The sequence below is a fragment of the Dromiciops gliroides genome, chromosome 1 (assembly GCF_019393635.1).
Source record: "Dromiciops gliroides isolate mDroGli1 chromosome 1, mDroGli1.pri, whole genome shotgun sequence".
NCBI lineage: Eukaryota > Metazoa > Chordata > Mammalia > Microbiotheria > Microbiotheriidae > Dromiciops > Dromiciops gliroides.
The window spans coordinates 656,827,500-656,840,009 of record NC_057861.1 but is presented as its reverse complement, the minus strand read 5'-3'; the positions used below and the strand labels follow the sequence as shown (position 1 = coordinate 656,840,009).

Below are 12,510 nucleotides of genomic sequence, written 5' to 3'. Positions count from 1 at the left end.
TACTACTGGCAAAAAACTACCTCTAAATTTTCTATTTATCTCAATTAACTCCATTTCTATGCAAAGTACCTACTAAGGAATTCTTCCTTTTCCTTCTTGTCTAATATAACATCTTAAATAAGGCCTACTATGAAACTATCTCCCTTGTCCACAGCTATCTCTTTTTCCTATCCCACCTAGTCCTAGTGTCCTCCCTCTGTTGACTGTTTATATATAGCTTATTTGCATTTTGTCTCCCCCATTAGACTATGAGCTCCTTGAAAGCAGAGACTGTCTTTTACTTTTCTTTGTGCTTAGCGAAGGGCCTGGTACACAGTAGGCACCTAATAAATGTTTACTGACTCACTTGTTCGAAATTCTCCTCAAACTTTGAGGAGAACTATTACAAAATGAATAAATGTAAAAAATTTTAATTGAAAACTGTCTTTTAGAAGTATCCGGAAAATAGAAACAGGCTTATTTTTAACCTAGGTTTGTTGTCTTTTTGTCTCAGAAGTCTGCTAGCCCTGGTTTGTATTCACCTCAGAAAATGAATAAAATTTTGGATCAAATCTAGAAGGTGCCCAAACTCACTCCATGCCTCACAATTACATTCCAAGTAATGTAATTATCTTATTATTAAATTATGTTTATGTCATTTACTCTTCTGTTTAAGTTCTGCCAACTGAGTAATCCACCTCTTGTACTGACAATGTACCCTTCTACGTCTACTTTTCACTATACTAGTTTTTCTAACCTACCAGTTACCTACCCACCACTTTAGTTGTGGTAGTATGCCGCTAGCAATGCTTTCAAAATCCTTGTTTCTTTTTCATCAGCTGGCGACCCTACTGGGGCCGTCTCAACCTGGCATCCTATCTCCTAGCCCATTCTAAGACCCTCCACTATATTCTCAACAAAAGCTCCCACATTCAACCAATGTTCTCTCTACTATCTTGCCTTAAATGAAACACAGCTTCCTCCAAATGTACTAATCCCTTTCAACTCTCTCCAATGGAAGCCATTTCTTTTTCTTTTTCCTTCTCCTCCAACTGATGGGGCTAGGAATGAAAGCTCATTGACTCTTTGCTCTCCAGAGCTATTTTTAGATTACTGCTTTACCTTAATGCTAACGCAATCCCTCCTTTGATGATTTCCAATTTATCCTGCAGGTATCTTGTTTGTATATAACTGTTTCTAAGTTGTTTCCCCCTGCGAATGCCTGGAGAGCTCTCTTGTATCCCCAGCATTTACCATTGTGCTAGACAGACAGCAGGTGCTTAAAATATATGCTAGTTGACCTGACATAGCCAGCTTCTATGAAAGACACAAAAATGTACACAGCCCACTTTCTAAAAGTAAACCACTTTACCTCATTTTTCAATAGATGGTCCAGTAGTGCAAATGTAGTGAAGTCTCGTTTAGCACAAAAGTACTTGCATTCTGATACACTGCCATACGAAGAGTTCTTAACCTGTTCGAAATCTCTATTAATCACTTCCAGAACCAAAGGATCAATTAGAAACACTGGCATATCTTGGTTTGATGCTAGCTTAAGAAATTTCTTAACTGCACGCTGTTAAGGGAAACAAAACAAAAAAATGGAGTTTTAATTTCACATTTTTCACTTCATTTTGATTACAAGACACTTAGATACATAAATTAATCTCTCACTAAAAGCATATTTTTCCCAAGAGAAGAAAAAGGCAAAGGCAGACCAGAGCTTCCAATTTAATATGAGTCACCTGGGATGGATGCCTCCTCAAACCTGGCAATTTAATTATCTGTACCCTTTTATTAAAAGGTTTTATACCCCATAATAAGCCAAAGGTTTTCACTATTGCACTTTCTGTGCGATACTGTGACCAAGATGTCGTCTCTGACCAGACTAATCTACATTTACTTTAACTTTTTTAGCATTTTTCTAAGCACTCTTTTTACAAGGACAACACAGCCCTCTAGTGGAAAAAGAAATGACAGCATTAGATGGTCTATGTCCTTATCTAGCAGTATGAACACCTAACAGAAGCAAGATGAAAATCATAAATTAAAGATTTATTCAAGCCACATGGCATATTTCAATGAGACGCACATTTATCTGCATTTTACAAATGTTTGAGAATGTATGCCTGTCAAATAGTTGGAGGTTCTATTGGAAAGTGAGGAATCACAGGATTTTAGATTTGCAAAAAAAAAAAAAAAAAAGCTTAGACACTTCCTGTCCTACCCAATGTAGGAATCCATTTTTTAGTATTCTTGACAGATGATAATCCACCCTTTGTCAGAACACATTCTGAGACAGGAAATCGGGAAGTCTCAGGATTGTGCCGATTGTGATTTGTGATTGTGATTGCATCTTTTCCCACATTCTGCACATGCCCCTTTTGAATTCGTCATACTGGGTTCTTTAACGGCCTCTTCCTTTTTCTCTCATTAAAATAATTTGTGATTGTAGAGTCAGAATTTTTTAATGCCTTTAAAAATCCCTCTTCCCCCTTTTTTAGAGTCTCTGGTTATAGGAGTATATCTCTTTTAAATACATTTTCCCATCTTTTGTTTTTAACATCAACTACATTTCCCACTGTATCTTTCCTCAGATGGATCAGTTAGGATATCCCTCCTAACATTTTATATGATGCTATGTCTGATTATTATCCAGAATTCCCTTTTGTGGTTATTTTAAACTCTAAGATAGTATGGTCACATGAAATGATTAAATAAGATCCCAGAGGACCAATGATGCTATCCACCACCTAACAGAGGGGTAATGGACTAAATATACAGAATTAAATACACATTTTTGGTCATGGTAATACAAGAATCTGTTTTGCTTAACAATGTATATTTTGGGGGGCAGCTAGGTGGCGCAGTGGATAGAGCACCGGCCCTGAAGTCAGGAGTACCTGAGTTCAAATCCGGCCTCAGACACTTAACACTTACTAGCTGTGTGACCCTGGGCAAGTCACAACCCCAATTGCCTCACTTAAAAAAAATAATAAATAAATAAACAATGTATATTTTTAACAATGGTTTTGCTTTTATTGTCCAGTAAGAGAGATATGGAAAAGAAAGAAAAGAGATGCTGGTTAACTGAAAATTTTATATTAATTTTTTAAAAGATAATATGGTTTCTTTCCCCCAAGGTTTTCTGTAATTTTACATTATGATCCTGTTTTTCCACAATGTTTAGAACTTGGTATATAGTAGCAGTTTCCTTCATTCTACTTTTCATAGCCTAGAAGTGAGTTGTCATTCAAATACGTTAAAATTTTATTGGACTTTCCACTTTTAGAAAAACAAACCTTAAAGCAACTATATGGATAGTTGAAATTCACCATCACTAGCATATCATGTTTCCGTGTCAGTTTTGTAATCTGTTAGGAAAGTCTCATCCAGATTCTCCTGGTATTGGAGGAGAGAAGAGGGGAGGGAAGGGAAGGGAAAACTACAGATCAAAAACTTTAATTTGGATTCCTGGCAAAATTCTAGAAGGTATAATTAAATGAACAGTTAGTGAACCTCTTAAAAAGGTTTAGGGGGGGGTGCCTGACAGAGAGCTCAAATGGCTTCAAAAACAGGTCATGCCAAACTAATTTCTTCTTCTTTGTTGACATTGTTCCTGGACTGCTAGATTAAGAGAATGATCTAGATATAACTGTTAGATTTTAACAAAACATTTGACAAAATCTGTCATGCTACCTTTGCAGACAAGATGAAGAGCTGTGATTGGATAGAATGGGGGGTTGAGAAGGGCAGATGCTTTTGTTAAGCCATCTATGTAAAAGCAGTGTGTTATACGTTCAAATATGGATGTTTAATATGCTTTTCATTATCTTTCTTGCAAAGCTTCATCTCTCTCTCTCTCTCTCTCTCTCTCTGTATATATATATATATGTTTGTGTATATACATACATATATATGTATATATATATGTATGTGTGTGTATGTATATATATATATGTGTATATATATATATATATATATATTCATTCTTCCTCCCCTATTCTCAAATACCATAATTTTAAATATCTTGAAAAATACTAAGCTAGGAAGCAAAAATCTGAGACTGGGGAATTCCATCCACAAATATTTATTAAATAACTGCTATGTGCTCAAAGTATAAAGAATGAAACAATCTCCATTCACAGTAAGCTTATATCCTAATGGGGGAGACAAGGAAATATAAAAGTATGTATAACATAAGTGTTATATAAAAGAAAAATGTTATATATAAAGAAAAAAATTGAGATAAACTGTGAGAATACAACATGCCACCTTGAGTATGTGTTCTGCATTTTCCCACTCCAATGCTCTTCCTTGAGGTATTCTTGACCCTCTAAACCCCTGCTTCCCTATATCTTGCTTCCTGTTCATGTGTGACCTGTGAATGCCATGACCTCCCTTTGTATATACCATGTGGCTATTGACTTAGTGTCCATAATGCCCCTTACTTCAGGCTAACCTCGTGCTTACTGAGACAAGTCTATTGTGGGTCTTATTTGTTTCCTTGGTTGAACCTGGTAAGGAACCTCCTCTTTCCTACTTCCTGAAGATTCTCCAAATACTAGTCCTTAGTGGCAAAGTGCCTCAGTGACTTAAGGAAGAGCTGGGATCCTTTCAGTTGACCAAAGAAATAAGTAAAAAATATTTCTTATGGAAAGTGAAGTGAGCAGAACCAGGAGAACATTGTACACATTAACAGCAATATTGCAGTAACAATCAACCGAGAAAGACTTAGTTACTCTCATCAAGTCAATGATCCAAGATAATTCCAAAGGACCCATCATGAAAAATGATACCTACCTCCAGAGAGAGAAATAATGTAGTCTGAATGCAGATCGAATCATACTTTTTTCTCTTGCAACATGGGTTTTATGGAATTATTTTACATCACTTCAATTGTGTAACTGATATCATACTGTTTGCTTTCTCAAGGGATGGGAGAGGGGCAGGAGGAAGAGAATGTGGAACTCACATTTTTTAAAAATGTTAAATTTTTTAAACATGTAATTGGGTAATATTTAATTAAATAAATAAAAATATGTTGAAAAAAACTATTTCTTGTAGCCACCAAGTGCTAATACTTATACTACCAACACTACCTCAGCACAGGTGACATAGTTCTTAGTTTCTTTACCAGGAGCAAGGCAAATATCCTCAGCAAGAGTACTATAACATCAATGTCTATTTCTAGCTCTCCAGGTGTGACGGGTTTCTTTTTTTTGTTTGTTTTTTGTTTTTGTTTTTTTTTGTTTTTGCGGGGCAATGGGGGCTAAGTGACTTGCCCAGGGTCACACAGCTAGTAAGTGTTAAGTGTCTGAGGCCGGATTTGAACTCAGGTACTCCTGGATCCAGGGCCGGTGCTTTAACCACTGCGCCATCTAGCTGCCCCCGACGGGTTTCTTTTGAACAGGGGTTTAACAAGTTACCATACCTTAGAAAAGTATGATAGGTGAACAGAAGACTCAAACAAGGACTGGGGGGTAACAAAGACAAAGTTTACCTATTTCACAATTTTCTCTATATTTAGAATAGAAATATCCCTACCCTATTTTCTCTGTTGGGTGGATAGAGTCAAATGGATTTCCCTAAATGACAGATTAATTAACCTTTTCATTAAAGAGACATATAGGGGGCAGCTAGGTAGAGCAGTGGATAAAGCACCAGCCCTGGATTCAAGAAGACCTGAATTAAAATCTGGCCTCAGACACTTGATACGTACTTAACTATGTGACCCTGGCAAGTCACTTAACCCTCACTGCCCCGCAAAAAATTTTTAAAAAATAAAAAAATAAAAATAAAAAGACATATACTCTTGGGGTAGCTAGGTGGTGCAGTGGATAAAGCACCAGCCCTGGATTCAGGAGGACCTGAGTTCAAATCTGGCCTCAGACATTTGACACTTACTAGCTGTGTGACCCTGGGCAAGTCACTTAACCCTCATTGCCCTGCAAAAAAAAAAAAAAAAAGAAAAGAAAAGACATATCCTCTAGATTTTTAAGCAAATCAATGAACTTGTCCATTTTTATCACTTAAAAAAATTCTGAAGGCTGCAAATTATAGACATTGTTTATAAAGTCAGTCAGGAATTCTCTCATAATAACATGGCAACTATTAAAACTTTTTTAAACATCCTATTTCAGTATATTCATGCGGACTCCTAAGAGCTTGAAAAATTTATACTATGAAATACATATCCAAATTTTTTTAATTTAGGAAAATTACATGGTAGTTCTCAAGTACTATGGCTTAGATAGGTATATGACCTATCATTTCCCTTTCCACATCATTGATAAGCATCAAACTTAACACAAAGAATGACATGTGAACAAAGTTTTACTTTATTCCATTTTGCTTCCAAGGGTACATTACATGTCTAGTATTATATTTAATCATATGGCTCTATGTAGCTGAAATCAAATTATTAAATATCTAGTCTATCATGTTCCTCTTCCCCACCCCAACCCCAATCCTAGAGAAGTCCCTATAATAAAAAATTGCAATGTTAGATAACTAAAAGTACATATATATGTCTCTAGACCAGATATGCTGAGGAGTTTGGTAATGGAAAGCCTCGACTTATACCATTTAAACAACAATTCAGTTCTAGCTTGTGTCAGCAGTAACCCAGAATTTATCAGTATCTGATGACTTCTTGGTTGACCTAAAAGCCCAGTTCTAATCTAAAAACCTTCTTCCTCACTGGTAGCAGAGGAACCCAAGACTGAATTGTGTCATTAACACTGAAATGTCTTGTCATATCACTGATGGACACTACCACGATATATGCATTCAAAAATGGCAAACCTAGCATCACTAAATTCGCTTACAAAAAATGTGGGCACTCTGAGTCTGAAATATGATCCACAACACTCGGTGGTTTTCTTGCAAACATAGTTATATTTTCAGACTTCATACAAATTGGTATATGTCATTTATTATTTCTTATCAATATTTTCCTTATTCATTGTTCAGGTCTGTTAACTTGGTGACAATGTTCATTGAGATATTAAGTGCATATTATACTTACCCATTGTGCATTATTGTGTCCAACTTTACTTCCTTTGGCTCCTGATAAAACAGCTCCATTCTAAGATAAAAATATTTTGCAAGATGTTTTTAGTAAGTCATAGCTTAAGTAAATTTTCCTTTAGGGCAGGTATAAGGGAAACATATGAATATTACAAACTGATTCATTAGTAAAAAAAAAAATTAGCAAATGCCCACATAAACATGGTCTTATGCAAGATACTGTAGGTAACAAAAACATCTTGTGTGCCCTCTGTGAACTTACAATCAGAGAACAGAGAACACTGATATAAAACAGAATAAAAGGGGACAGCTAGGTGGTGCAGTAGATAAAGCACTGGCCTTGGATTCAGGAGGACCTGAGTTCAAATCCCGCCTCAGACACTTGACACTTACCAGCTGTGTGACCCTGGGCAAGTCACTTAACCTTCACTGCCCCTCAGGAAAAAAAATAAATAAATAAAATAGAATAAAAACCTTAAATCAAGATGTGACTGGATCATAAGAGTGTAAAAGACAGTAAAGTCCCTGAACAAGTTTATATTTATCAATGACTGGAAAACTAGTAGACTGTACTTACACTGAAACTTCTATATTACAGACTATGTCTATATTATGGAGATTGACATCATTTATTCTTCCATTTGTCAAACATCTATTAAGTGCTGATTGCGTTAGGCATGGGGAAAATGCAAAGTTTAAATAAGATATGATCCCTACGTTCATCAGGCTAGCTGATTAGTAAGTAAATAAGCTACAAACAGATAAAATACAATGTTACATGACAAGAGTTGAAAAACAGTGTTAAATGATTTCTGAAGATAAAGATTGTTATCAACCATGGCTATCTGGGAATTCCTAACATATAAGTTGTATTTTAAAGAACGGGTAGGAATTCAACAAGCAAAAATGAAGAGAGAGGACATTCCAAATATAAAGAACATGAGCAGAGAGGGAAGAGAAGGCAAGGAGTGTTTTGTGGGGGTGGGGGGTGTAGAATTCATAGTAAGAGCTAAAATGTATATTGTGCTTTAAAGTTTGTGAAAAGCTTTACAAATATCTCATTTGATCCTAACAACCTTGGAAGGTGGTTATTACCGCCAGTTTATAGATGAGGAAACTATCTATGGTAGACAGAAGTTAAGTGATTTGCCCTGCATCACACTACTAGTCAGTATCTGAGGGTGGATTTAAACTCTGATCTTCCTGACTCCACTGCAGAAGGAAATGGCAAACCACTCCAGTATCTTTGCCAAGGAAACATGAAATGGAGTCATGAAGAGTTGGACATGACTGAAAAATGGCTTCCTGACTCCAGGTCCATTGTTCTATTCACTGAACCACTTAGCTGCCTCTTCATGACTTCTGCCCTTACATGAAAAGTCATAAAAGATAAGGTTGGAATAGTGGATTGGCAAAAGGTTGTGGAAGGAACCAAAAATGCCAGGCAAAGAAGTCTAAATTTTACTTGGAAAGCAATAGGAACCCACTGAAGATTTTTAACAGACAAATGACTTGACAAAGAACTACTTTGTAGGAAGACTTGTTACTAAGCTATTACAATAGCAAAGGTAGGTGATAATGAAACATTGAACCAGGGTAACAGAAATAAGAATAGATGATGATACACATGTGAGAGATAGAACTGGACAGGCCTGGTATTTCAAAGGATATAAGAAGAGAAAGAGAGGGAAGTGTCACATTTTTAACATGGGAGACTAGGTAATGGCACAGACAGAAACAGTGAAGATGGAAGAATAGGAGTAGAATTTTAAAAGCTTGGTTTTAGACATGTTGAGTTCAAGATGCTGACAGGACATCCAGAGGTAAAAAATCTTGTAGGCAGCTAAAAATGTGGATTTGGAAGTCAAAGAGAAGTCAAAGCTGGAACTACAAATTTAGGAGTCAACTTGATGACTCTCAAACTAATCATGAGATTATTGTTGAAGCCTTCTTCATCTCCAAGGGAGAGACTAAAGAGAGAAGAGAGTTAATGACAGGTTTTCAATGTTAGGGAAGAAAATTAAAAGCCAATAAGACAAGGATGGAGCTGCCAAATAAAAAGGAGGAAAATTCTAAGAGTATGATGTCTCTTACCTAGTTTACTAAATTCTCTCATCCTTATCAGAACATCAAAACTATCTTTTTTGAGTCTTGTCGAGGGAAAAATTATGCCTGCTGGTTCCCAAAGCTAATTAAAATTCCTCTGAAATATTTTGACATATGTGTAAGCACATTTGAGAAGCTCATTAATTTGTACTTTTAATTTTTCTTTATTATGAGCATAGTCATCAATAAACATAAGAATTCCACTACAAAGGAAACAAAATGAGTATTGTATACAAAACTATGCATTTCTGTTAAGTTTTTTATAAATGTATATTAGAGTTAACAAAATTGCTGACCACATTCTTCTGAAATTTGTTTTTATTTTTTCTGCTTTAATATTTTCCCATTAATTCATCCTCAAACAGAAAGAAGCCCTCTCTTATAATAAATATCATCTAGCAAAAAAAGTCAAGCATTAATATATACTGTGCTCTCTAGTGGTAAATTAAAAATAGTCTTTGTTCTTCATTGCCACTTCCATACTCTCCCTCTATCACCATCATTCAGCAACTTCTCTTCCTTCAAAATCCTGCTACTAAAATTTATCACGCAATCCAGATCCTGGTGGCCAATATCTATTCACTCCCAGGACATTCTCTTCCTTCCTCAATGAGTTCAGTGTTGGGCTCAAAGACTTTTTCTCCCCAACTTGCCCTAATCCTAAAAGACTTTACCACACATACTGATACTTCCTCAAATACCCTAATTTCCCAATTCTTCAATTTACTCAATTCATATTACCTACTCCTTCACTTCACCTCACTTACACACAAAGATGCACTTGATCTTAGTAAAGTATCACTTTTAAATGTTGAACTTCCATGTTCATGAAATGTGAAACTCCTTTATATGATCACAATCTTTTATCATTCCATCTTTCCCCAAACTTTGTTTTTTATCCTCACCATTACTTCTATTGCCTTTAACCCTCATTTTTTTTTTTGCAGGTCATCATCCCTACACTGGCTTAAACTCTTCTCCCTTCTCCTCTCAACCCCTTGATGAATTGTTTCAGCTCTATACTATCCTCTAAACTCAAAACCCTCACCCTCTTCTCCTATTATCAATCCTACCTTGCCAAACTCCAACTTTGGATTACTCTCACCATCTACTTCCATCACTCCTATTCACTGAGACCACTACAAATTTATGTTACCTAATCTCAACTGGGTCCTCACTGCAACAAGGCAACTTCTCTTACAGCTCACTAATCAATAGGCTATCTCACTAAACCAAAAGTGGTTATTCTGAACCTTTTTATCCCTCTTCAAGCCTTCCACAATATCCCCTCAATCCAACATCTCAACTGAGGACCTGGTCTCACACTTTGCCCCCCCCCAAAATGGAAGCCATTCTCCATAAGTTCCATCTTTTTCCCTACTCATCTCACATCACTCAGTCTTCCTCCACTATCTCTAATTATTGTTCCACATTTACCAAATGAGACGTTATTTATAAGGCATTTAGCCCAATGTCTGGCACATAGTAGGCCCCTGATAAATGCTTAATTTTCCTTCTTTCCTCTCCCCTTTTCCTCTATGTTATATTACTTATGATGATCTCATCCACTCCTATGGACTCAATTATCATCTTTATGCAGATGATTCCCAGAACTAAATATACAGCCTTAATTCAGAGCTGCAGTCTAGCACTACCAACTGCTTTTCAGACATTTCAAACTAAATGTTCCATAGGCATATGAAACTTAATATGTCAAAACATAGAATTCATTTTCTTTCCCCATAAACCCCCTCCTCTTCAGCACTTCCTTATTACTACTAAGAACACCACCTTCCTAGTCACATAGGCTTGCAACCTCCATGTCATTCCTGACTCCTCACTTTAACTCATCAACCTAGCCAGTCTACTGTCAAATCTTTTTTCTAACTCCACAGCATTACTCATATGCATCTCTTCCTTTCTGTTCACGTAGCCAACATACTAGTTCAGGCCCTTATCACCCCTTGCCTTGCATACTACAATAGCCTTTTAATTGATTTCTTTGCCTCAGGTCTCTGATTCAGCTGCCAAAGTGATTTTTGTTTAAAGCACAAGTTTGTACATGTTGCCCCCAAACCCAATAAACTCCAGTAGCTCCCCATTACTTCCAAGATTAAACATAATTATTAGCATTAAAGCTCTTCATAATTTGGTTTCTTTATATATTTCCAGTCTTCTTATACTTATAGACCAACATCTCATACCATATCCCAAAATAAGGTCAAAAGGGGTATATGATTTAGATGTAAAAGGTGATACCATAAGCAAATTAGGAGAGCAAGGAATAGTTTATCTGTCAGATTTCTGGATAAGGGAAGAAATTAGGAGCAAACAAGAGATAAAAAGCATTACAAAATATAAAATGGATAATTTTGATTATATTAAATGAAAAAGGGTTTGCACAAATGAAACTAATATAACCAAAATTAGAAGGAAAGCAGAGAACTGAAGTAATTTTACAATAAATATCTCTGATAAAGGCTTCATTTCTCAAATATATAGAAAACTGAGTTAAATTTATAAGAATACAAGTCATTCCCCAACTGATAAATGGTCAAAGGATATGACAGGCAGTTTTCAAAGAAATCAAAGCTATCTATAGTCATATGAAAAAATGCTTTAATTGATTAGAGAAATACAAATTAAAACAACTCTGAGGTTCCACTTCACACTTATCAGATTGGCTAGTATGACAGAAAAGGAAAATGATAAATGTTGGAGGGGATGTGGGAAAACTGGAAACTAACGCACTACTGGTGGAGTCGTTAACTGATCCAACCATTCTTTAGAGCAATTTGGAACTATGCCCAAAGGGCTATAAAAGTGCATACCCTCTGACCTAGCAATACTATTACTAGGTCTGTATCCCAAAGAGATTTTTTTTAAGGGGGTCGGGGGCAGGGTGGAAGGAAGGGGGACGAAGGGACCTATCTGTACAAAGGTATTTATAGCAGCTCTTTTTGTGGAGGCTAAGAATTGAAAATCATGGGGATACCCATCAATTGGAGAATGGATGAGCAAGCTGTGGTATATGAATGTAATTGAATATTAGGACCATAAGACATGACAAGCAGGTTGATTTCAGAAATACTTGCTAAGACTTACATGAACAGAAGCAGAGCAAAGTAAGCATAAACACCAGAACACTGTACACATAACAGCAATACTGTATGATGAATAACTGTGAAGGACTTAGCTATTCTCAGCAAAACAATGACCCAAGAGAATCCCAAAGGACTCATGATGAAAAATGCTATCCACCTCCAGAAAGAACTGATGGCATCTGAATATAGACTGAAGCTTACTATTTTTCTCCTCCCTTCCTTCTTTTCTTTCTTTCTTTTTCAAGTTTTCTTGCACAAAATGACTAATAACAGTAATATGTTTTACATG

The 12,510-nt window shown here is 36.1% G+C and overlaps 1 protein-coding gene across 1 annotated transcript in view; it reads right to left on the bottom strand.

The window, feature by feature from the left end:
* The window catches only part of FKTN (fukutin), a 75,999-nt gene that overhangs the window by 39,898 nt on the left and 23,591 nt on the right, over positions 1-12,510 (bottom strand). Inside the window, exons 3-4 of the mRNA XM_043976294.1 lie at positions 7,010-7,069; positions 1,352-1,555 (exon numbers count right to left, since the gene is read on the bottom strand). Coding sequence (XP_043832229.1) covers positions 1,352-1,555; positions 7,010-7,069 — 264 coding nt within the window. The remainder of the gene's footprint in view (positions 1-1,351; positions 1,556-7,009; positions 7,070-12,510) is intronic.